We start from the raw sequence: 27589 nt of genomic DNA on the forward strand, positions 1-27589 counted from the left end.
TATCCTCCTGGGGAATGAGGGATATAAACAAGGTCACAGGGGTCAAGTAGACCTGCCTGGCAATGGGCCTTTAGAGCACACCACACAATAATATCTGATATTTGAGTCAGTTAGGTTCACAGTCGGCATTCCACGGCTGTGTTAAGAATTGACCAGCCAACATGCCTCATCGACAGGAACTAGAGAAGTAAACATCCAATGGTGGGATTGAGCTCATCCCAGTGGAACCAGGTGCCTGATGAGCTAATGCTGTAATGGATAGGGTAGTTCTAACTAGATAACATTGTGGAAAAGTTGACCTGTACTTTGCTTTAGCCAGTTAAATTCCAAGCACCCATGAGGAGTCTACAAACCTTGGCTCTTGTCAAATTGCTTTGACATGTTCTGGCAGCTCTACTAGGACAGCTCGTGCTCTCAATGTCAGACAAACAGAATCCCTACTTGTGGATCCCATAGTCATTTGAGACTTACCAGGCAGATCAAGAACAAAGAAAAGTGCACAAAGCAACTCATTACTAGTTTTCCTGGTTCTTTGTTTTTGCCCAGAAAGAGGCCAAGGGGTTGGGATAAGCAAAGGGAGGGGCAGGCATGGTATGGATCAACGCTGAAGATTTTTAAAAGTTATTTCAGCTCAACTCCAGAAGAGCATTCTATTGTTCACCTTGTAAACTTGCCTATTTTCTGTGTCATTGATATAACTTAGTTGTGCATTTTCTGATCATTGTCAAGTTTTACCAACACTATTTTCACGGAAAACCTTCTTCGTGGAACTTAGATATCTCTTCACTGCTGAATTAAAGTGCCAGCCAAGGCTCCATTGATAGCCCTCTCACCTCAGAGTCAAACAATCAGGGGTTCAAGACTCACTACAGATGCCTGAGAATAAAATCTAGGCTGTCGCTCCAGTGCAATACTGAGGGAGTGCTGCACTGGCTAAGATGCTGCTGTCTTTCAGGTGTGACACATCCACCCTCTCAAGTGGAAGTAAAAGATCCCATGGCACTGTTTAAAGATAATCGGAACAATTCTCATGTCCAATGTAGTAGTTAGTCCTCAACCAACGTCACTAAAATGAACTGGTCATTCATTTCAGTGTTGTTTGTGTGACCATGCAGTGCACAAATTGGCTGATGTGATTCAGCTATTCTTGGGCATGTAGCAAGAGCTTTAGAAAGTCTAATGCTAACAGGAATGATCAATGATAAAAGAGATCAAGGTAGACAGAGAACCACCTTTCTAAAGAGCCTCACAAACTGGATGAATGTACCACCAACAAAGATTATCCACACCTTTGGAGCAAGATTAACATGGAGGCTCATGGTCACCAACGCCCTCTTAGGGCATGGTACCTGAAGAGACAGGGAGCAAGAGATTCAGATATTGTATGTCCGCTTGATGTGATGCGTCAAGTGCGTTAGCATCGTGGGTAGTGCGTAATGGCCAGTCTGCTTGTCACCTCTTGCTTTCAGCTCTCACTGTTGGCTAGCAGTATAACTAATGTGAAAAGAGAGCCGAGTGTATAAGCCCCTCTCACCAATACATAGCCTCTTCATCAGCAAGCCCTATGTAGTGCCTTCCCGTGGTGACTTATATAAACTGGGTACCTCGCAGACCCAGACTAAACTACAGAGGCCCCAGACATGTGGCATACAGACCCACTGGTGTGTGCTTTCACCCTAGCACCCACAAACCAAAGCCCCAGCTATAGGTAAATAGCCCCATTGCCTTGTGAGTGTATCGGGAGAGAAGGCTGCTAAGGGAGTAAGCCTTGACAGAAAATCCAAAGTGGGCTCCCATAGGCAGCAATCTGTCATCTATCAGGCAGCTTTCCGGCAACTCCTGCAGCAGGGCAGGTACCAAACAGTACTGGTTTCATCCTTTCCTTTGGGCAATACTAGCAATGCTGAGAGGGGGTCCTGATGCTTGGGTAACTCATGGTCTCCATGCAATTTGCCCAGGCCTGCACCCTGGAGAGGGTGCTCCAGCTTCATGGTTTATGGTTGCACAACACGGGGGTTTCAGGTATTACTATTTGTCAGCTGTGTCTCGACTGGTAGCACTTCCAGCATCCGAGTGATGAGGGTTTTGGATTCGAGTGCCACCCCAGGACTAGAGCACAACAATCTAGGCTAACACTCCAGTGGAGTGCCAAGTGAGTGCTGCATTGTCAGAAGTGCCATTTTGTGTTAAAGCCAAGGCCCTATCTACTCTCTCAGGTGGGCATGAAGGATCCCGTGGCACTGTTTAGAGGGAGAGCAGGGGAGTAATCCCTGGTGTCCCGGTCAATATCCATCACTCAATCAACATCACAAGACAGGTTCTCTGGTCACGAGCAAATTGCTGTTTGTGGGATCTTACTGTGCACAAATTAGCTACTGGGTTTCCTGCGTTACAACAGTGGCCACATTCCAAAAGCACTTCATTGGCTGCAAAGCGCTTTGGCGATGTCCAGCGGTCGTGATTGGTGAAAGGCGCTATATAAATGCAAGTCTTTCCTTTTTAGCCGCGATTACAATTCAAAAGGCGGCAGTTCATTGGCTGCAAAACACTTTAGGATGTCCTGAGGTCACGAAGGCGCTGATATAAACACAGGTTGTTTGAAAATACCTGGATCAGCTGTGTTGCCCTGACAGTGCATCCCATTTCTCCCTCAGAGCTCCTCACTGAAATGGCTAGTGGACAAACATCTTTGTCAGCTCCCTAAATAATATTTACAAAGGAGCTATACCAATATCTGGTGATATCTTTGATTCGAAAAATGTCAAAAAAAAAATTACACTGGACCTTTATTAAGTCAGGGACAGCTCAGTAATGTCAAACTTCCAGTGATGTTCCAACTGAGGGATTAATCCCTTCCCCATTTACAGCCCTGTCAATTATCCTTCACCAGAAGAACAGACTGGGTTCTCAATTGGCAGCGGGAGCGGTGTGTGTGTGTGTGTGTGTGACTGGCGTTAGGAGGCTGAGAGCTGGAGAGAGAGAGAGATGCCTGGCAGCGACTCGGTAGCAGCATGTGAAGCCTTCAGTCACATAGCAGCGTGCTCAACAGAGGGGGAAGCCAACAAGGTAAATGAGCTTCATCTGATCTGCGGTTTAAATAAAGACAAGACAGAGAAAATTGGCACCAAGGGTGGGTGGGAGATCAGAGTGTGTGTAAACACAAAACCTCACTGGAAGAAAAAGGCGAATCAATGCAAATCCCATTCTACAGTCAGCAAGTGAGGAGTCAGGAGATACAGGGTTAAGGCTAAGTTTGGAAATGGGGTGTTGATAAAGTGGGCTTAGAGAACAGGGTTTGGAGAGACATTCAGTGGCGAACTAATCCATTGAAATTTGCACCAACTTTAGAGCAATCTGGAAAGAGAGAAAACTTTTGCAAAGCCTTGTGCTAATTAATGAGAATGTCTTCACTTGTTCCAGTTTAACCGCGCTGGGTCGGCATGGATGAGAATCAGAACATGACCCAGAGCAATGAGACGGCTGCAGGGGGCTCGGCGGGAGATGGGCAGCACCAGATCAGCACTGACAGCTTCATTGTCCTCTTCATCTTCAGCTTGATCTTCTGCCTCGGGGTCCTGGGCAACTCGCTGGTCATCACAGTGCTGGCCCGCAGCCAACCGGGCAAAGCCCTCAGCACCACCAACATCTTCATCCTCAACCTGAGCATCGCTGACCTCTCCTACCTGCTCTTCTGCATCCCCTTCCAGGCCACCTACTACATCCTGCCGCGCTGGATCTTCGGCGGCTTCCTCTGCAGGTTCGTCCACTACTTCTTCACGGTGTCGGTGCTGGTCAGCATCTTCACCCTGTCGGCCATGGCCGTGGACCGCTACATCGCCATCGTCCACTCCAGAAAGTCCTCCTGCATTCGGGTCTCCCGCAACGCCCTCATCAGCATGGTCTGCATCTGGCTCCTGTCCCTGGCCCTGGCCTCGCCGACGGCTTATTACCACATGCTGGTCCGCAGGGAGGCGCAGGGTCCCTTCTGCTGGGAGAACTGGGACGTCCCCACCCACAGGCAGATCTACAAAGTGGCTACTTTCGTGGTGGGTTACCTGCTGCCCCTGCTTCTCATCTGCTACTGCTACGCCAAGGTAAGGCATGTGCTGGCAACCAAAAAAAAACAAAAAACAAACTAAAGAGAGTGTTTTTTTTAATATATATATATTTATATATAACCCCTGATGTCGTGGTTTAAACTGATAGTTACAGTGTTGGAGATATCGTGATAGTTTCATGGTCCATCCTGGTTAAAACTGTAGAACCAAACTGATTTATTCTACTGGAATCAGCCTAGTACATGGTGAACTTTTCACGTTGTCTTCAGTCCCCTGGTGAGATCCAAGTCACACTTAATCCCCGTTTAATGGTCACTCCATTGGACAGCGACAGGTCCGGAAAGTTGTGTCGCTTTGCAGACACCTTCCCCTTTCGGATCGTGTCTGGTCTAACGCTGGGATGTGATGGTGTCTGTTGGACAATCCATTATCTTTCCTGATGGCACTTTGTAAATTTAATTAAACGCACACGACGCCAATTACAACAATTGGGGAGAAGCTGAGTTAGGTGGACATCAATCTCGTAGGTTCAACCGCCGGTTAAGGTGTGTTTATTGTCTAAATCCTGCCAGTCGCTTGTTGGACAGCGACTATAAGGTCACGGTTTGGTAATTCAGGTCAGCGTTCGGAAAATGACTCGCTTCAACTGCTAGGATACTTGTAAACCTCACACCGGTGACTAATCCTGGGACTCCCTCCCTTAACAGCACTGTGGGTGTACCTACACCAAATGGACTGCAGCGGTTCAAGTAGGCGGCTCACCACTTCAAGGGCAATTGGGAGATGGGCAATAAATGCTGCCTTTACCAGCTAACCCCACGTTTCATAAAAGAACAAAAGAAAAATCAATCCTGCTCTATCTCAGTCCGACCTTAAACTCAACCCCCTCATTTAAGAGCAGATCCAACTAAATGTTATCGAAAAGGTAATTTCCTTGTGTGAATAAAACAACTCATGGATTGACAGTTCCTGAAAAAAGTCACAGCTTTTTCTTCTTGTAAACTGTAAAGAATGGTTTGGGGCACTGAATTAGCGCACTAGCTCGGGGATGGGTTTGGGATGTGGGGCGTGGGGAGGGTCTGGATGAGCTGGCTGGGTGGACAAGAGCGTGGCAGACGGAATGTAGTGTGAACAGGTGTGGGGTTGCCCACTTTGGTTGGGGGGAGGCGGGGCTGGGGAATGAAATGTTTCTTGTCTGGTGGGAGGTTGGGGAGGGTTGATGTCCAGAGGCACCTGGGTGTCCTTGTTCATGAGCCACTAAAAGCTAACATGCCGGTGCAGCAAGTGATTAGTAAGGCAAATGGTATGTTGATCTTCATTGTAAAGGGATTTGAGTACAGGAGTAAAGATGTCTTGCTGCAATTGTATAGAGTCTTGGTGAGACCACACCTGGAGTATTATGTACAGTTTTGGCCTCCTTATCTAAGGAAGGATATACTTGTCTTGGAGGGAGTGCAACAGAGGTTCACCAGGATAATCCCTGGGATGGCGGGATTGTCTTCTCAGGAGTGATTGAGGAAACTGGGCCTTTATTCTCTAGAATTTCGAAGAATGATAGGTGATCTCATTGAAACTTACAAAATTCTTACAGGGCATGACAGAGTAGATGTGGATTGGATGTCTCCCCTGGCAGGTGAGTCTAGAACCAGGGGACAGTCTCAGAATAAGGGGCAGGCCATTTAGGACTATGAGGAGGAATTTCTTCACTCAAAGGGTGGTGAATCTTTGGAATTCTCTACCCCAAAGGGCTGTGGAAGCTTAGTCATTGAGCACGGTCATGACAGAAATCGATAGATTTCAGGACACTAATGGCATCAAGGGATATTAGGATAGTGCGGACAAAATGGCGTAGAGGTGGATATCAGCCATGATCTATTTGAATGGTGGAGCAGGCTCGATGGGCCGAATGGCCTACTCCTGTTCTGATGTCCCAGTGTTCCTATGAAAGCCACAATTGAATCTGCTTCCACCACACTCTCAGGTAGTGCATTCCAGATCCTAAACACTCGCTGCTCGAAAAAGATTTTCTCATGTCGCCTCTGCTTCTTTTGGTTCTCAACCCTTCTGCCAGTGGAAACAAGTCTTCTCTATACACTCTGTCTGGACCCCTCATGATTTTGAACACTTCTACAAACCTCCTTTCAACATTTTCTTGCGAGAACAACCCCAGCTTCTCCAATCTATCCATGTAAGTGAAGTCCCTCATGCCCAGAACATATGAAATAGGAGCAGGAGAAGGCCATTCAGCCCTTCGAGCCTGCTCTGCCACTCAATGAGATCATGGCTGATCTTCTACCTCAATGCCATTTTCCTGCACTTTCCTCGTATCCCTTGGTGTTTTTAATATGTAAAAATCACGGTCTTGAATATATTCAATGACTGAGCCTCCATGGCCCTCTGAGGCAGAGAATTCCAAAGATTCACCAACTTTTGAGTGAAGAAATTCCTCCTCATCTCAGTCTTAAATGACCTTCCCCTTATTCTGAGATTGTGTCCCTTGGTTCCAGACACCCCCAGCCAAGGGAAAGCCACATCTACCCTGTCGAGCCCTGTTAAAATTTTGTATGTTTGAATGAGGTCACCTCTCATTCTTCTAAACTCCAGAGAATTAGAGCCCAGCTTATTTCACCTCTCCTCACAGGACAATCCCTCCATTCCAGGAATTAGTTTGGTAACCCTTTGTTGCACTCCCTCTACGGCAAGTATATCTTTCCTTAGGTAAGGAGACCAAAACTGCACACAATACTCATGGTGCGGTCTCACCAAGACTATACATAATTGCAATAAGACATCTTTACTCCTACACTTAAATCCTCTTGTAAAAAAGGCCAATGTACCATTTGCCTTCTTAATTCTTAAGACCCAAAGCTGACTCCAAAGCAAACTAAATTGTGCCACCTAAGCCCCATTTCGGTGGTTTTTGATCTTCCTATTTAGCACAGTCAATTTTGTTTACTGATGCAATTTACAGAGCAATAAAATGTGAAAGCCTTGGGTTCCTTTTTGGCTTAATTTATCCCAATAATTGCTTGCTGTACCAGCATGTTAGCTCTCAGTGACTCATGAACAAGGACTCCCAGGTCCCTTTGAAGATCAACACTTCCCAGCCTCTCACCATTTAATAAATATCTTGTATTTCTGTTTTTCCTGCCAAAGTGGATAACCTCACATTTCTCCACATTATGTTCCATCCGTCAAATTTTGGCCCACTCGCTTACCCTCTTCAAATCTCCTTGAAGTGTCTTTGCACCCTCCTTACAACTCACATTTCCACCTAGCTTTGCATCACCCGCAAACTTGGAAATATGACATAATCCCTACATCCAAATCATTGTTATAGATTGTGAATAGCTGGAGCCCAAGCACTGATCCTTGCGGTACCCCTGTAGTCACAGCCTGCCAATTTGAAAATGACTCATTGATTCCTACTCTCTGTTTTCTGTCACTTACCCAATTCTCAATCCATGCCTGCATATTGCCCTCAGTCCCATATGCTCTAATTTTGTTTACTAACCTCTTGGGTGGGACCTTATCAAAAGCCTTCTGAAAATCTAAATATACCACATCCACTCGTTCCCCCTTCTCTATTCTGCTAGTTACATCGCCAAAAAACTGCAACAAGTTTGTTAATCATGATTTCCCTTTCATAAATCCATGTTGACTCTGCCCAAACCTACCATTATTTTCTAAGTGTCTAGTTATTGCATCCTTTACTGTAGATTCTAGCATTTTCCCCACTACTGATGTCAGGCTAACAGGCCTGTTTTCCTCTGAATCTTTTCAGGATCATTTTTGCCCTCTTCACGATGTATTCACATCTTGCCTGAATTGAACACAGTACTCCAGTTGAGGTTGAACCAGTGTTTTATAAAGGTTCATGAACAACTTCCTTAGCTGATCTCAGTTGGAGTAACATTATGGGATAGTCCTTGGCTTTGTATGGCAATACAAAATGATTGATAGCGATATTTACATTGTTCCCAATGACTTCAATGGAAATAAAATGTAGAGCGATTTATTGCCTGCTGATTTAATTAATACCCATTTTAAATGGTCACCCAAAGCCTTGATCTACCCCTTTAATTGGTCTTAGCATCCTAGGTTAGGAGCAACAAAATCAGCTTGAAGTTTGGCTGGTTATCACTGAGCTCCAACCCTATCAGGGACTATACATGTGGATGTCAAATGAAGGCTGGATCAGGCTTTACAATGTTACTCCCTCACCCTCATCTCTCGCAATCACGTAGTTTGGCCATAGTTCACTATCTGGGTTCACATGTGAAGCAATGTCACTCAGCCAAGATATTTAGTACCCCAGGAAGGAGTCAGTGTTTTCAGGAGAGGAGGAGGCAATAGAAAACTGATGAGAAGAGAGTACAAAAGCAATAGTACATATGTTTAGCTAGAGTGCTTTGTTACTTTGCCTACAACTAGCAGTACAGTGAACTATCAGTACAGTTTGAAGATTCTTTTGTCATTGGATGGCATTTCAAGAGAGCTTGGACAATGAAAGGAATGTGAAACAATTTATTTATCTGGTTTGTGGAGGTAGCTGCTATTATTGTAATCAGTCTTTCATCAACCTCAGGTTAAATCTACAGGAATATCCTAGTGGATTTGGGTCTATGTACATGAAATAGGGATTGGACCTGCCCAGTGACAGATGAATCCTCCCAGTTTGAAGTTTGGTTACATCTGAAGCAACTTTCATGGCTGAGTGGGGCAAGTTTAGAACTTAAATTGTTGCCGTAGAATCATACAATGTGGAGGAAGACCTTTTGTCTCATTGGGTGTTTGCCAGCTCACTGAAAGACATATCTAAACAGTCCCTCTCCATTGCTCATTCCCCACTGCACTGCAATTTTTCCTTTTTAAGTAGAGGTGCCAATTCCTTTTGAAAGTTACTACTGCATTTCCTTTCATCATCCCTTTCAGGCAGTGCATCATAAAAGTTCACTCAGTAAAAATATTTCTCCTTATCTCTGCCTGGGTCTTTTTTTGGCCAATTATTTTAAAACTGTCTTGTGGATACCAACCCTCCTGCCAATGGAAACAAATCTTCCCTTTCTATGCTGTCAAAAAACCTTCAGAGGAATTGTAGACACATTTTGTTCCTGCACCATATTCTATTGCTTATCCCAGGTCACCAGCACTGTGATTGTTAAGACCTTGATTTAGTTTCACATTTTAAATCGTTTGGGCTCCGCTGGTTTGCCACACATCCAAATAAAGGGACAGGAGATTTTCGTTTAAATGTAAATTGCTGCTTCAGCACGCACACCCTACCTCAGAAATGTACAGCCTCATGCTTGCATCTATCATCTGTACCTGCGTTAATTCGACTCCCCAGGACTATCTGCGGGCTATGTGCTAAAATGCTTTCAGGTTTCTAGCTAATTGATTTGCAATGAAGAACACACATCTGCATGTCTACATTTTCTTGACTCGGACTCAACCATCTTCTACCCAGAGCCATAAGCCTCTGTGTAAGCTAAACACGAACAGCTTACATACGACAGAGAACTGCATCCATTATATTGATGTTGGTACACAGTATGAATTACATGAAAGATATTCATTTCTCTTTATTTATTTTCGATGGATGTCATGATGTAATGAAATACACACGAAGACAAAGTTCTTTTAAAAAAGAAGCAGAATATTTATTAGCAATATTCTTGTTCTACATTTTACAAAAAGCATCATGCTTGAAAGTCTACCAATTCCTGTGACTCCTTTAGCACAAAACATGATCATCACAGTTTTATTGTCGATATCTGGACTAGCAGTTTGGTTAAATGCTTGCCTAAGATAGATACAAACATGGGGATCTGATATTTTAGTTTCTTATCAGTCGTGCAGCATCTAGAATAGTGGCTCTGTTTGCTTTTGGAAATCTACCAACCGTAATTTTTTCTAAAGCCCATTTTACCCCAATTGTTGATCTAATTCCTGCTCCACTTGTCCTGCAGTTTAGACGTTAAAAATGATCTTCAGGATTTTTAATGCAAATTCAGTGAAACAAATGCCAAAATATGGCAGTTGCCGAAAATCTGAAGTAAAAGCAGTTTCTAAGCAAGTACAGAGTCAGGGAAAGGGATGGGGAAGTTAGAACGATAAGCAAGGTCAGTAATGGGGTGAAGGGCAGGAATGATTGAATGGCAAAAGGCTGGTGAGAATGGGGCAAGAACTTGCTTTAACTCTGTTGCTGTCTATCCCAGAGGGCTGTGAAAGCTCAGTTATTGAGCAGGTCCAAGTTAGAAATCGATAGGATTCTGGATATTTATGACATCGAGGGATATGAGGATGGTGGGGAAAAATGGCATAGAGATAGGTGGTCAGCTGTGATCTGTTTGAATGGTGGAGCAGGCTTGGCGGGCTGAATGGCCTACTCATGCTCCTATGTTCCAATCCATCCTTAGAAACTGTCATGTTTCCAACATTGCCCAGTTCTGATAAAAGGTCACCAACCCGAAACACCAGCACTGTGTCTCTCTCTCTCGCTATCTCCATGATGCCTGACCTGCTGAGTGCTTCAGCATTTTCAGTTTTTATTGCAAATTCAGTTGTCTTTTTGTGGGCTTTTCTTAGGAAAAATAAGCAATTGTAGACTACCATTCACTATCAGTGATTTTATGATAACACTTGTGTTATTTGCAGGTGCTGAATCACTTACACAAAAAATTACGCAATATGTCGAAGAAATCAGAAACATCTAAAAAGAAGGTAAGCTGGTATCTTGATCCTCCGCGATCTCGTCTCCCCTCCAAACCTGACCTCTTGCACTTTCCCAATTTCAATCACTCCACCTATGGCGGCCGTCCTTCAACTGTCTAGGCTCAAAGCTCTGGGATTCCCTCTTTGATCCTTTCATCTCTTCACCCTCTCTCCTTCTTTCAGACACTCCTTAAAACTTACCAGGCTAAATTCTCCTTATGTGACTCAGGGTCAAATTTTGGTTGCTAATGCTCCTGTGAAGCACCTTGGAATGTTTCATTACATTAAAGGCGACATATAAATGCAAGTTGTTATTGAAACAGGATGGCATTCAGTATGTGATGCACACTTGCTGGAGTTTAAGCTATTTTACCAGTATACATAGACCAATGACCTAGTGCAAGATAATGAACCAAATATTTGGGCAAAGATTTATACATGTGACTAATGGTTGGTTACAATCTTCGCAATAGTGCAACAATACCTTCAGATAGTGATGTCTTTTGGATTGATTTAATTAGGGAAAGAGGACTGGGTAGGATTGCTGTACCTGCCAATTCTGAGAAAAATATTACAATGAATGGGGCTTAAGATGGTTCTAGAAACATGAGAGGGAGTAATGATAAAATAGTATAGGTGCAAATCATAGTTTTCCAAAATTCTATCTCATAAAATGGAAGTGCTGCTGAGGCTTTATAAGGCTCTGGTCAGACCACATTTAGAATATTGTGAGCAATTTTGGGCCCCGTATCTCAGGGAGGATGTTCTGGCCCTGGAGAGGGTCCGGAGGAGGTTCACGAGAACGATCCCAGGAATGAAAGGCTTAACATATGAGGAACGTTTGAGGACTCTGGGTCTATACTCGATGGAGTGTAGAAGGATGAGGGGGGATCTGATTGAAACTTGCAGAATACTGAAAGGCCTGGATAGAGTGGACGTGGGGAAGATGTTTCCATTAGTAGGAGAGACTAGGACCCGAGGGCATAGCCTCAGAGTAAAGGGAAGACCTTTTAGAACAGAGATGAGGAGAAACTTCTTTAGCCAGAGAGTGGTGAATCTATGGAATTCATTGCTACAGAAGGCTGTGGAGGCCAGGTCATTGAATGTATTTAAGACCGAAATAGATAGGTTCTTGATTGGTAAGGGGATCAAAGGTTACGGGGAGAAGGCGGGAGAATGGGGTTAAGAAACTTATCAGCCATGATTGAATGGCAGAGCAGACTCGATGGGCCGAATGGCCTAATTTCTGCTCCTATGTCTTATGGTCCTATATTACTAATTGGCAAACAGCTAGAGACCATAATAAGGAATAACAGAAGTGAAGGATGAGAAACTTTTATGGTAATGTGGAGCAGTATAGGAACATAGGAAGTAACATAGGAACAGGAAGAGGCTATTCAACCTCTCACCATTCAATTAGATCATGTCTGATCTGTATCTATCTGCCTTGGTTTTCTAATTCTCTAATATACTTGCCTAACAAAATTGATCAATCTCAGTTTTGATATTTTCAATTGATCCCCAGCCTTGGCAGCTTCTGGGGGGAGAGAGTTCCAGGTTTCCACTACCCTTTGTGTGAAGAAGTGACTCCTGACATCCCCCCTGAATGGGTGAGGTCTAATTATAAGGTGACGCCTCGTTATTCTGGACTGTTCCTCCAGAGGAAATGGTTTCTCTTCATCTACCCTATTAACTCCTTTAACCAGCTGAAACACCTCAGTTAGAATCGCCCCTTTGTCTTTGATACTCGAGGGAACACAAGCCTTGTCAACATGGATTTAAAAAAGACCAGATCTTGCTTGACTGCTTTGATGACTGGAGTTCAACAAGGGCCATCGACGAAAGGAGGCTGTAGGTTCAGTTTGAGAGGGGAACTAATGCATGCACACTTTCAAATTATTGAGAAGATTAATAGTCACGCTATTTAAGCTGAAGTGGAAACATGGGCCAGAATTTTACGCTCCCCATCACCTCCCACCCCCCACCCCCCTGCGGGGATTTATAGGCGGGTTTGGGAGGGGGGAGCGTGAAATTACAGGGACGGGCTTCCCTCCAGCTTCCTGCCCGCCCAGACTGCATTGCAATTTTATTCTGGGGCAGGAAGCCCACCCTTGCCCAATTTGAGGTCGCTAAGTGGCCAATTAATGACAACTTAAGGGCTGTTTCCCTCAATTTTTAAGTTGGTGGGAGGATTGAAGCTCCATGGGGGAAGGCCAGGAATAAAGGAAGTTTGATCTCGGGCAGGAAGGGGGAGGGGGTGGGTGCCTCCATCAGAAGCCCTCTTCTGACCGGGGGAGCCCTCCCCCTAAGGCCTGGTGAACTCTGGACCTCCCTCCACCCCAGGCCTATCCCCCGAAACCCCGATCACCCTCCTCGTGAGCCCCCAGGCCTTCCCCACCACCCCCGTCCTGGGACCTCTGACATTTACCTGGGTCTCTGGTTCCCAGGACTTAGTCTCATGCAGCTCCGTGAAGTTCCTCTTCCGGCCATTGCAGCGCTGTTGCTGCAGGGACTGGCGAGCTGCTGGCCAATTAACCCTCCAAGGCGGGACTTCCTCCTGAGTGAGGGGTGGAAGTCGCGCCTATTGCCGATCAACGCTCATTTGAGCATAAAATGGCTGCGGGGCAGCCGGAGTTAGCGGGGATGTGTTCCCTGTCGACTTTTCGGAGAGCCGAAAAATTCAAGCAATGGTTAAGGGCATAGCTAATGGGCTGAAAGCAAAGAGGATCATGTTTCTCAAATTGGTGGGACATAGCTAGTGACGTTGCCTGGGTGGCTGTGCCAGTGTCTTTCAATTGCTGCATATTAAATAATTTGCATAGAGAAATGATGAAAACTATATCCTAGATAGCTGATGATACTAAATCAAGGGCACATGGCAAGCTATGAGGAAAAATGCATGAGGATATGAGAGTTAGAAGCAGGTCAAGGTCGAGCACAGATAGGGGGCAAGCTTAATAAGTAAGAACAGGAGTAGGCCATTCGGCCCCTCGAGCCTGCTCCGCCATTCAACAATATCATGGTTGATCTTCTACCTCAACTCCACCTTCCTGCACTCTCCCCATCCCATAATTCCCTTAGTACCCAAAAAACTATTGATTTCTGTCTTGAATATACTCAGTCACTGAGCACCCACAGCTCTCAGGAGCAGACAATTCCAAAAGATTCACAGCCCTTTGAGTGAAGAAATTTCTTCTTCTCTCAGTTCTAAATAATGGTCGACCCCTTATTCTGAGATTGTGACCCCATGTTCTTGCTTCCCCGGCACGGGGAAACAGCCTCTCAGCATCTAAACTAGGGCCTTAAACCTAAACAAAGGAAACTACGAAGGTATGGGGCATGAGTTGGCTAAGATAGATTGGGGAACTTCATTAAAAGACATGATGGTGTATAGACAATGGCTAACATTTAAGGAACGAATGTATGCATTGCAACTGTTATTCCTTTCTGGTGCAAAAACACAACAGGAAAAGCTGCCCAACCATGGCTAATAAAATAAATTAAGGATAGCATTAGATCCAAAGAGCAGTCATAGAAAGTTGCTAGAAAAAGTAGCAAGTCTGAGGATTGGGGGCAGTTTAGAATTCAGCAAAGGAGGACCAAGAGATTGATTGAGAGGGGAAAAATAGAGTGTGAGAGTAAATTTGCAAGGAACATAAAAGTGGACTGTAAAAGCTTCTACAAGTATGTAAAAACATAAAAGATTAGTGAAGACAAATATAGGTCCCTTACAGTCTGAAGCAGGAGAATTTATAATAGCAAACAAGGAAATGGCAGAGCAGTTAAACAAATACTTTAGTTCTGTCTTCACGGAGGAAGACACAAATAGCTTCCCAGAAATGCTAGGCACCAAGGGTCTAGTGAGAAGGAGGAATTGAAAGAAATTAGTATTAGTAAAAAAATAGTACTGGAGAAATTAATGGGACTGAAAGCCGACAAATCCCTAGGCCTGATCATCTTCATGCCAGGGTACTAAAGGAGGTGGCCATGGAAATAGTGGATGTGTTGGTTGTTATCTTACAAAATTCCGTAGATTCTGGAACAGTCCTGGCATATTGGAGGGTGGCAAATGTATTCCCGCTATTTAAAAAAGGAGGGAGGGAGAAAACAGTGAATTACAGATCGGTTAGCCTAACATTAGTAGAAGGGAAAATGTTAGAGTCTATTTATAAAGGATGTGATAACAGGACACTTAGAAAATATCAACAGGATTAGACAAAGTCAACCTAGATTTATGAAAGGGAAATCATGTTTGACAAATCTACTGGAGTTTTTTGAGGATGTCACTAGTAGAATAGGTAAGGGAGAACCAGTGGATGTGGTGTATTTAGATTTTCAGAAAGCTTTTGATAAAGTCCCACATAAGAGGTTAGTGCGCAAAATTAAAGAACATGGGATTGGGGGTAATATATTGACATGGATTGAGAATTGGTTAGCAGACAGGAAACAGAGAGTAGGAATAAACGGGTCTTTTTCAGATTGGCAGGCAATGACTAGTGGGATATCGCAGTGATCAGTGCTTGGTTCCCAGCTATTCACAATATATATCAATGATTTGGATGAGGAAGCCAAATGTAATATTTCCAAGTTTGCTGATGGCACAAAATTAGGTGGGAATCTGAGCAATGAGGAGGGTGTTAAGAGGCTTCAAGGCAATTTAGACAGATTGAGTGAGTGGGCAAATACATGGCAGAAGCAATATAACGTGGATAAGTATGAAGTTATCCACTTCGATAGGAATAACAGAATGGCAGAGTATTATTTAAATGGTGATAGATTGGGAACCAGCTTATATTTCACCCCTCTCCTAATATTACTCAGTTCTGTTAAAGGGTCATGAGGACTCGAAACGTCAACTCTTTTCTTCTCCGCCAATGCTGCCAGACCTTCTGAGTTTTTCCAGGTAATTCTGTTTTTGTTATATATTGGGAAATGTTGATGTACAAAGGGACCTGGGTGTCCTTGAACACCAATCACTGAAAGCAGGCATGCAGGTACAGCAAGCAGTTAAGAAGGCAAATGGTATGTTGACCTTCATTGCGAGAGGACTTGAGTACAGGAGCAAGGATGTCGCACTGCAGCTGTACAGGGCCTTGGTGAGACCTTACCTGGAGTATTGTGTGCAGGTTTGGTCTCCTAATTCAAGAAAGGATATATTTGTCATAGAGGGAATGCAGCAAAGGCTCACCAGACTGATTCCTGGGATGGCAGGATTGTCGTATGAGGAGAGATTGGGTTGACTAGGCCTGTATTCACTGGAGTTTAGAAGAATGAGAGGGGATCTCATTGAAATGTATAAAATTCTGACAGGGCTGGACAGACTGGATGCAGGGATGATATTTCCTCTAGCTGGGTGGGGTGGGGGCGGCGCGGTCTAGAACAAGGGATCACAGTCTCAGGATACAGGGTAGGCTACTTAGGACTAAGGTGAGAAGAAACTTCTTCACTCAGAGGGTGGTGAACCTATGCAATTCTCTACCACAGAAGGCTGTGGAGGCCAAGTCACTGAGTGTATTTAAGAAGGAAATAGATAGATTTCTGGACTCTAAAGGTGTCAAGGGGTATGGGGAGAGAGGGGGAGTATGGGGTTGAGATAGAGGATCAGCCATGATCATATTGAATGGACGAGCAGGCTCAAAGGGAAGATTGACCTACTCCTGCTCCTATTTTCCATGTTTCTATGTTTCATAGATGATTGAACTTAGTGACTTCCAAACTTCAGCGGTATCAACATTAGCATTTCTTGCTAAGCCTTTGGTGGGTAGCACTTGCTTGAGAGCCAGTGTGATGAGTTGGTAATCGGCATTGTTTCTCCTACTGGCGATGTCGATGCATGGTGGGCTGAGGTGTTCAGAGCTGTGAAACTTTTGGTGTTGCACCTTCACTCCGTTGACAAGTGAGGGGGGGGTCAGTGTCCCAACCTGCACCGTGGTAGGTGCGGGTGTGGAGAATGCTGGGCAGATCGTATCTTCAAATTGGTGCCAATGGCCAGATCGTGGATGATGCGATGATACCTTGAGGCGATGTTTTCCCTGAAAGAAAGTATTGATGACGCAGAGTTCATTCAGGGCACAAAACTCAAGATTGCATTCGCAAGATGGAAGATGATTGCATACCTAAAGATTTTCTGTATGGTGAGGTGGCCAGAGCTAGACGACGAGTAGAGCACCCAAAGTTCTGTTTCAAGGATGCTCACAAGCATGACATGAAGGCCTGATACATTAATTCTCGCGCCTGGGAAACACAAGCTGACAACAGTGGAGAATGGCGACATCACCTGCGGGCTGGCGTGTGCCACCATGATGACCTGCGGCTGCAGCGGCTTGGCAACAGGGAGCAGCAGCAAAAACAATGACCCACAATGACATCTGATAACCATTTCATATGCGGCACTTGTCACAGAACCTGCCTCTCAAGCATTGGTTACTTCAGCCATTAGTACAACCTCCAATGGGTTTGCCAATGGGTTCGATTTACTGCATGTCCACCATCTTATACACAAGCAGAAGGATGCCAACCAGGAGCTGCTGGATCTTATAAATGGGACATTGTATACAGGAACAAAGGTATAATGGGAAATCTGTAGGAGACGTTGATTAGACCACGGTTGATGTATGTTTTCATTTTGGGCAATCTTAGAGAAAGGATATTGGAATCGTGAGCACAATAGAGCATGGCTTTACTAGGATAGAATTGGGTAACATTTATGGGACATTAAATCCAGAAGTGTATTCACTGGAGTAGAAAGTTAACTCCTAAATGGAAGTCTTCAAAATATTGAATGAATTTGAGAGGGTTAATAGTTAATGATTATTTTCAATGGCCGATGAATGAGTAACCAGGATACCATGAGCTCAGGATTAGTCATACATAAATGAGGAAGTTAGGTGGATCTTTGTCATGCAAATGATAATTAGCCATTTTATAAGTGGATGTTGAGATGAGGCAATCATAATGTTTAGGAGGGAATTACATAAACACTTGAAATAAATAACTTATATTTACATAGTGCTCTATCCTGCCCTCAGATATCCACTCCATAGTCAATGGATTACTTTTAAAATTTGTCACAATTGTGTAGGCAATTGCAATGTCCAATTTGCATACAAGGCCCCCCACAAATGGCAAGTGAATAAATGAGCAACTCATTTACATTTTGGTGGTATCGGCTGGGTGAGGAATGCTAACTAAGAAATCAGGAGAACACAATGTTAGTTTTCAAACAGTGTCATGGAATCTGAGCAGATTTAGTATCTATCTGAGTGTCAGTGCCTCCAAAGGCATAATATTTTTATTATTCCTTGCTAATAGAGAACTTGAATATTGTTGAAAAGAGAGACGTGTTACCGAAGCTTTTCATTTTGTACACCTCAGGACAAATACAAGAATGCAAAATTTCAAAACGTCACAACAAGTTATACTACAGGAGAAAAGAATGCTGATTGGTTGGAAAGTCATCTCTGATTGGACGGGGCTTTGCCATTGAGAAAACAATGGGGAACTATAGGCTTCCCAAGCTCCTGGGCAATTCAAAGAAGGCTCAAGGCTTGAACATATTCCTTTAGTTTGCAGAGAACGGGTCCCTGCATTTGAATGTATGTCACTTGTAAGCGTAACAGTAGCATATGTAAGTGTCAAAGTGTAAATGCACAATTGTGCAATGTTGTGTATGAAATTCAGTGCCAGTGCAATGCCAGGTATATAGGTTGTACGCACCAGCGATCGGCTGATCAAATCAAACTGCATGTTCCTCTAGTTATCCATAATAAGCAGAATACAGACTGTACTCAACCAATCCAAAACAAAATGTCTACTGTTATATGTGATTCTGCAATTGGACAGCACTTGTTGAATAACCCTGAGTGTGCCAATAATTCCAATAACATCCAATTTAAGATAATCACTCAAGTTTGTTACATGACTCATTTAAACTTGCTAGAAACAACATACATTCATCCACAGGGATCCGTTCTCTGCAAACAAAAGGAATATGTTCAAACCTTGCACCTTTTTTGAATTGCCCGGGAGCCTGGGGAGCCTATAGTTCTCCATTGCTTTCTCCATGGGAATGCCTCGGTCAATCAGAGTTGCTTTGCCAATCAATCAACATCCTTTTCTCCTGCAGTGTAAACGGTTGTGTTCCTTTGAAATTTGGCAGTCTTGTGTTTGTCCTGATGAGTGCAAGATGAACAACTTTGACAACATGTCTGTTTTTTCAGCAATGTTTTTATTGTTATTCATTCACAGGATGTGGGTATCACTGGTAAGGCCTGTATTTATGCACTAGAGTTAGGATGCAACCCTCAAAGTTTTTTCATTCAAAACAAAAATGCTATCCTCGTATCAATGTCAACCATATTGCAAACCCAGATAAAAACCAACAGTTCCTCAGCTTGATTGAACATGTGCCCTCCTGCATTCCCACACGGAGTGCAGAAGCAAAATGGAGCAAACTTTGATACACCATTTGCAATCCTGCACTGTCAATACAGGGGAAGCAAAAGTGGAAAAAAAACTGACAGGCTCGAGGCTAACCTCATTGCGATGGAACCTGCCCTTGAAGCCAAGAGGTCCACTCTCATTAATCACAGGAGAGATTTGAGTGAGAAGACTCTGAATGCACTAAAAGCCACTCAAAGTAAAATCTAACAGACGGCTAGGCAGTGCACCAAAGACTATTGGTTACAACTTACCAGAATATCCAGATGTCCTTCGCCACAGGAAATGCCAGGGGCATGTGTGAAGGGATCAAAAAGGCAAAAGAAAATGACTCCATTGAAAACAAAGGCAGGGGATGTCATCACCGACTGCAATAAACAGTTGGAGAGATGGGTGGGACACTGTCTTGAGTTGTATTCTAGGGAGAATACTGTCACTGAGGAAGCTTTAGACACCGCAGAAAGCCTGCCTGCCAAGGCAGAGCTGGATATTGAACCCACAGTACAGGAGCTTAGCAAAGCTATTGACTCACTCGCCATGGGCAAAGGCCCAGGTGCTGATGCTATACCACCCAAACTCATCAAGCAAGGGGAAACCAGAACTCCTGCAGCACCTGCACCAACTTCTCTGTCTCTGCTGGAGGGAGGGGGCAGTGCATCTGGATATCTGTGAGGCAAAGATTATGACCCTGTGTAAGAACGAGGGCGATCACAGTCATGACAACAACTATCAAGGCATCTTCCTGCTGAGCATCATGGGAAAAGTATTTGCCCACCTTCCTCTTGTCAGATTGCAGATCCTAGCTGAACACGCCTACCTCGAATCCAGTGGAAAATCTACAATTAAATCAGGCAGCTGCAAGAGAAATGCCGTGGCCACAAAATATTGCTTTCATCGATCTCACCAAGACATTCGACCATGTGAGCAAAGACAGTCTATTTAAGCTGCTGGAGAAAATTGACTGCCCACTGAAGCAGGTCAATGTGATCTCTTTCCATGACAACATGATGGGTAAGGACAGCTATGATGAGGCAACATCAAAACTATTTGAGATCCTCAATGGGGTCAAACGGGGTTGTGTTCTGGCACCAACGCTCTTTGGTACATTCTTTGCTTTGCTGCTGTTGTGTGCCTTCAGGTCATCTACAGAGGATGTCTACTTACATAGAAGAATTGATGGAAAATTGTTCAGCCTTGCTCACCTGAAATCCAAGACAAAGGTGCGGCAAGTCTTCATCCGAGAATTGCTCTACGCTGACAATGCCGCACTAGCGTTTCATACTGAGGGACACCATCAGCAGCAAATAGACAGACTCTGTCACCCCCCTGTAAAGAGTTTGGTTTGACCATCAGCATCAGGAAGACAAATGTCATGGTCCAGGAAGTTGCCGTACCGCCATCTATCAACATTGACAATGTTACACTGGAGGTTGTTGATAGCTTCACATATCTAGCCTCCACAATCACCAGCAATCTGTCATTTGATGCTGAAATCAGCGCACACATCATGAAAGCTGCAGCTGTTATGTCCAAGCTGAGCAAGAGAGTGTGAAAGAACAACAAGCTCACTGAGAACGCCAAACTGTGAGTTCACCAAGTCTGCATCCTCAGCGAACTCCTCTGTGGTGGTGACAACTGGACAACATATTCTAGGCAGGAGGAAAGGCTGAACAGTCTCCATCTTCGGTGTGTCAGATGTACAGTCGGCGTCACTTGGCAGGACAAGGTCACCAAATCTGAGATCCTGGAGGGTGCTAATTTCATCAGCGAATACTCATTGTTTAGCCAATGACATCTGTGCTGGCTTGGCCACTTTCATCGGATGGATAAACCCAAAGACACAAAGGTACAGTGAACTGACCGCTGGGTCACGACCTTCTGGCGTACATACACCCGCTATAAGGTCACCTGCAAGTGAGATATGAAGATGGTGGACATTGACACTGATAACTGGGAGATAGTCACTGGCGGCTGTGATCTCTGGAGGCTGACTTTTTAGAAGGACATTGGAAGATGCGAGCAGGAACAAAAAGCTCACTGTCTGAGAAAAGGACCCAGAGAAAACAGAGGCCAGTAAATCATTCACCTTCTCAGACCACTGTCTTCCTTTGCAACAAATGTGGCAAAAGCTGTCATGCCAGAGTGTGGCTCCTTAGTCACACTAGGTGATGCTTACCACATAACTGATCACCATTCGCAAACCATCATCTTACGAGATGGAAGTTTGTCATTGTGTTCCTTATTGGCTTCTCTCTCTCTCTTTCTTTCTCTCAATCCAATACTCTATTTATTTCTTTTTCTGTATCCAATTTGACTCCAATCTAATTGCCCTTGAGCTGCCTTCTTGAATGTAACTAAGTAGCTTGCTCATCCCTTTGAGAGGGCAGTTAAGAGTTAACCACATTACTATGGGCTTGGAGTCACATGTAGGCCAGACTGGTTAAGGACGGCAGGTTTCCTTCCCTAAAGGACATCAGTGAACCAGATGGCTTTCTATGACAAAACAATAGTTAAGTGGCCACCATTACTGGCACTAGGGTTGGAATTCATGCTCCGCCCGTGTGCAGATTGGCAGGTGGACATGGGAGGGGGGATTAATTTGAGCCCAGTGGCAGCGGTTCCCTACCAACTCTCACCCACCCCCATGGGTATAATATCCTTGGCAGGGGAGGCGTTTGGCGGCCTGCTCGCTTGTGGGCCACCTGAAACCCTTAGCGGTCAATTAATGGCCACTGAAGGGCCTCCTCCTGTTTCCACTGGGGTTTTACCCGTGGTAGAGAAGGCCAGCCCTAAGTGTCCAGGACGCAGGTGAGATCTGATGGCTGGGCTATGGCGGGTGCCTTCCGACTGGACACCCTGTGCCCACTGGACGTCTTACTTGCCTGTAAGTCCGGGCTCCTGGCACCTCCCCCTTGGGGACTGACTGCAATGTTAGGTTTAAACCATCCAGCAGTTTGTTACGAGGAAGTGGGTCATGATCATAATTTGCTACAATCTGCTGGCCATTTTACGTCACTCCAGTAGGATCTCATCATTAAGGTCCCTGTGAGTTTCAGGAAGTTGCTGGATTTGTGCTGATTTATATGAATTAAACTTTGTCGCATTTTGTGACAATGAGATCTATGCTCCTACATAGCCTCTCCACTCCAGAAAAGGCCCAATTAAAACTATGAAGTCCCATGCCTGGAGGCAGTAAATTGTTCCCAGCAGTTTTTCCAATTTAACATTTTTAAATTTAATTTTTTTTCCTTGCTTTTCCTTATTGGCTTCTCCCTCTCTCTCTCTCTCTCTTAAATCCAATACTCTATTTCTTTCCCTGTATCCAATTTGACTCCGATCTACCTGATTCCCTTCTCTGCTCTCAATCTTGAAATTTAATAGGAGATAGACTGTTGGTCCAGTCATTCATCAAGCACCAAGACGCTCCACTGACCCGCATTATCAGCTGACCTTCACTACAGTCCTTGATGCAGAATTAATTGGAGCTGATGGGTGAGAAAAGCATCCAATTCATGGAGCTCCAGGAAATACATCTTTTTGAAGTGTAAATGGAAAAAAACAAGGCTTTGCATTCATAGTTCAGTGCAATTTGGGCCTTAATTTACGCTTAAACTTAAATACAGCCTGGGAGTGATACTTTGATATGAAATGCTAATGATGGACACACCGACTTCTCCACAGCTGTCAACATGTTGCAGATCAGAAGAAGTACTGAATAGTCAGGTTTCCTTGGTTACATATATTTGTGAGGCACTAATGGAACAGCTTACAACATTGAATGTAAAGGGTTTGCTATTTTAAAACAGAAAAGAAACCTTCGCGGTAAATATGATGTAGTTTTTACTGAAATATCAATTTCACTTGCAGCTTTATGAGCAATGTATTTTAATTAGCAAAAAATATTAAAGAGTTTGGGGAGTGCTTCCCATTCCTGGCAGGAGTTTTGCTTGGTCCCTGGTCCGTGCTGTGACTGGAGATTCCAATAAATCTGTGCTTTTCTCTTCAATGATATTCTCAGGAAGACAGATATATAAGCTCACAGTTTTTCTTCCTTCTTTCTGTCATTATCTTGTGAGCGGCTCATCTGCTGCTGAAACCCTCATTCATGGTTTGTTACCTCCAGGCTTGGCTATTCTAATGCACTCCTGGATGGTCTCCCACATTCTACCCTCCGTGTCTTAATTCACACCAATTCCTGTTCCCCTATCACCCCTGTGCTCGCTGACCCGCATTGGCTCCCGATCAAGCAATGTCTTGGTTTTAAAACTCTGATCCTTGTTTTCAAATCCCTCCCTGGCCTTGCCCTCCTCCCCATCTCTGTAATCGCCTCCAGCCCCACAACCCTCTGAGGTATCTGCACTCTTCTAATTCCAGACCTCTTCAACGTCTCTGGTTTTAATCGCTCCACCATTGGTGACCACACATTCAGTTGCCCAGGCCCCAAGTGTAGGAATACCCTCCTTACACCTCTCTGCGTGTCTATTTTTCTGCTACTGAATCTGTGTTTTGCTTTCTGGGATTTAGAGAGGATAACAGGGGATAAAATGGTATTGCTGGTGTCAAATCAGTGTTGCATTTTACCATTTATCCTCAGCTTCTAGTACCCTGTCCTCTGTTCTTCTGCTAAAGACTATCAGTAGATCACATGGCAAATCTTGGAATCACAGAATTATAGAATGGTTACAGCACAGAAGGAGGCCATTGGAGGCCATTCAGCTCATCATGTTTGTGCTGGCCCTTTGAAGGAGCAATTCATCACGTGCCACTCCCCTCCTTTTGCCCGTAGATCTGCATTTTTTTCCTTTTCCGATAACAAACCAATTCTCTTTTGAAAGCTTCAATTGACCCTGCCTCCATATTTTCAGGCAGTGCATTCCAGATACTTAGCACTTGCTGCATGAGAAACATTTTTCCTCATGTCTCCATGGTTCCTTTTACCAATGACCTTAAATCTGTGTCCTCTGGTTCTCGATCCTTCCACCAATGAGAACCGTTTCTCACTATTCATCTGTCCAGACCCCTCATCATTTCGAATGCCTCAACAAATCTCCTCTCAACCTTCTCTTCTCTAAGGAAACAATCCCAACTTTGCCAATCTTTCTATGCAACTCAAGTTCCTCATCCCTGGAACCATTCTCGTGAGTCTTTCCTGCACTCTCTCTATTGCCTTCACATCCCTCCTAAAGCCTAGTGCCCAGAACTAGATGCAATACTCCAGCTGAGGCTGAACCAGCCTTTTATACAGGTTTAAAATAGCTACCTTGTTTTTTGTACTCAATGCCCCTGTTAATAAAGTCTAGAATGCTGTATGCTTTATTAACCACTCTTTTAATTAGTCCTATGTACATACCCAGGTCCCCCTGCTCCTGCACTCCCTTAAATGTATCTTTCATTTTATACTGTCTTTCTAGTGTCCTTTCCACCAAAATGAATCACTTCACATTTCTCCACATTGAATTTCATTGCCACTTGTCTGCCCATTCCACTAACCTGTCTATGTCCTTTTGACGTTCTACACCATCCTCCTCACGGTTCAAAATACTTCCAAATTCCACATCATCTGCACATTTTGAAATTGTGCCTTGTATTCCAAGACCTAACTTATTAATGTATTTCATGAAGAGCAAGAGTCCTAACCCTGACTCCTGGGGAACTCCATTATAAACCTTCCTCCATCTGAAAAACAACTGCCCATCACTACTCTCTTGTTTCCGTCACTCAGCCAATTTTGTATCCATGTCCTCACTTTCCCTTTTATTCCATGAGCACTAACTTTGCTCACAAGCCTGTTTTGCGGCACTTTATCAAATGCCTTTTGGAAGTCATGTACACCACATCAACAGTATTACCCTCATCGACCCTCCCTGTTATCTCAGCAAAAAACTCCGACAAGTTAGTTAAACACAATTTTCCCTTAACAAATCTGTGCTGGCTTTCCTTAATTAACCCACATTTGCCCAAGTGGCTATTAATTCTGTCCCGAATTATCATTTCTAGAAGTTTCCCCACCGCTGAGGTTAAACTGACTGGTCTGTAGTTTCTGGTCTTCTCTATACAGCCCTTTTTGAACAAAGGTGTAACATTTGCAATACTTCAGTCCTCTGGCACCACCTCTGAGTCTAAGGAAGACTGGAAAATTATGGTCAGTGCCTTCACAACTCTCACACTCTCGGTTCCCTCAGTATCCCTGAATATGTCTCATCAGACCCTGGTGCCTTATCAACTTGAAGTGCAGGCAGCCTATCCAAATATCTCCTCCATACCAATTTTAAACTCACGTGTCTGAATTTCACCATGACCTGTGCAACATCACCTTCCTTGGTAAAGACAGATGCAAAGTTTTCACTTAATACCTCGGCCATGCCCCCGACTCCACGGGCAGAATTTTTCGCCCTGTGGGCAGGTGCGTGCCCGACCCGAACAGGAGTCAAATAGCGTGCGATAACATTAGTTCGTCTTGCACTCTGGTGATCTTTTGGTTGGCGTGCATGTGTGAGAGGCTGCAGCGTGCCCGCCGACAATTAAGAGGCCTGTTAAGGCCCTTAAGTAATTACTGAAGCTTCTTTTTTTGCTGCCCGCTCAACCATTCAGTTGGCGGGCGGGCGAATAGGCCAGGAGGCCTTGGCAATTTTTAACAAAACCTCATCCACGGGCACGATGAGGTTTCTAACGCTTGCTAAAAAAAAAAACAATAAAAAGTTTTTAACACCCTTTTTCACATGTCCCTCTTCATGTGACTGAGTCACATAGCGAGGACATGCTTGTCTCATATGTTAGAAGTTTAATTTTTGTACTTAAAATCCGTCAGTTCCCTAAGGCGGCTCTGTGCTTTCAGGGAGCTGTTAGGGTGCGCTCCCCCCGGGCCTGCGCAGGCTTTTGCGCTGGCCTTCCTCCTCCCGCTCCCCCCCCCCTACCCCGGCAGCACTGAGGCTCCCAGCGCGTGTTTCACGCGGACTGGCCGTTAACTGGCCAGCCGGCGTGACATCGCGGTCGGAGCCTGATCGCGGGCGGCCGTCGGTTTCACAGCCTCTCCCAGGCCCGCCCACCGCACCCGCCCGATGAGGGAAAATTTCTGCCCCGTGTGTAAATCCCATTTTTCGGTCCCCAATCAGCCCCATTCCCCCCTTTTACTATTTAAATGCCATCTAATGGCAAAAACGTCTGTGTTTTTTTCCCCCGACAAATGCGTTTTCAATGTTTATTTAACGAAATAGGGACTAAATAAACATTTTCCCGCTGTTACAACAGTGACAACACTTCAGAAGTACTTGGGTTGGCTGTGAACCACTTTTGGGATATCCTGAGGTGGGTGAAAGGCGCTATATAAATGCAAGTTTTTTCTTTCTTTAAACGGGATGCAATCTTTTGGATGAACACTTGAGAAGCAGGCAGCATAGAGCTTAGTTATGGAGCATCTCTTTAACTGGTGCAAGAGAGAGGTAAACAACAGCTTGCAATCATATACCGCCTTTAACCGCCAAAGCGATGTCTCTCTTTAAGCTAGGTGGGCGCGTGGCCCTCCGACAACCCTGAATGCATTATGGCAATGCAACAAGCAGATGTGCGAGTCCAACATTCCTTCTAGGCTGTGTATTTGTGAGGCTGTGCAGCAAACTTAAAGGGACCGCATAGTGCAACAAACAGGCCGTAAACAACAAGGAAACTTTAGAGGGAATGTTAGTCCCAAAGTGCTTCGTGGGAGCACCATCAGCCAAAAACTGACACCGAGCCAAAGGGGCAGACACTGGGACAGGTGGACCAAAAGCATAGTGACCACCTCATGGATGCCTCTTTTGCTTTCAGGAGCGACTCAGAGGAGGAGAGAGATGTGGAGAGGATTGGGGAGGGAATTCCAGGTCTTAGCGTCAAATTTTATCTGATCATGTTCCTGGGAAACACCTTGGGACGTCTTACTAGAATATAGATGCTGAAGGCAAGGCAAGGCGAATGAAACAGGGGGGTAGCCAAAGAAAAGGGTTAAATGGAATCACTGATTGATGTTCAGTAAAAAACAAATGTTTCTTGTTTCCTTTCTTTGTACCCTGCCCCTCCTCCAGACTGCCCAGACGGTGCTGGTAGTGATTGTTGTCTTCTGCATTTCCTGGCTGCCGAATCACGTGATCAACCTGTGGACCGAGTTTGGTAGCTTCCCGCTCACCGACGCCTCCTTTGCCTTCAGGATAGCCGCGCACTGCCTGGCCTACAGCAACTCCTCCGTCAACCCCATCATTTATGCCTTCCTGTCGGAAAATTTCCGCAAGTCCTACCAGCAAGTGTTCAACTGCAAGGCCCGCACCGCCTCGCCTCCGAACGACGCCAAGGAGTATCAGATGCGGTCCGACGTTGTGCCATCCACTAGCTGCACCAACGTGTGA

The 27589-nt window shown here is 44.7% G+C and overlaps 1 protein-coding gene across 1 annotated transcript; it reads left to right on the top strand.

Moving 5' to 3' along the window:
* Nucleotides 1–3023: 3023 nt before the first annotated feature.
* Nucleotides 3024–27589, top strand: galr1a (galanin receptor 1a). The gene is made up of 4 exons (XM_078539676.1): nt 3024–3066; nt 3421–4094; nt 10719–10784; nt 27272–27589. The coding sequence occupies exons 2-4, from the start codon at nt 3441–3443 to the stop codon at nt 27587–27589; spliced, it is 1038 nt and encodes a 345-aa protein (XP_078395802.1). The 5' UTR covers nt 3024–3066; nt 3421–3440.

The sequence above is a fragment of the Cetorhinus maximus genome, chromosome 4 (assembly GCF_964194155.1).
Source record: "Cetorhinus maximus chromosome 4, sCetMax3.hap1.1, whole genome shotgun sequence".
Lineage (NCBI taxonomy): Eukaryota > Metazoa > Chordata > Chondrichthyes > Lamniformes > Cetorhinidae > Cetorhinus > Cetorhinus maximus.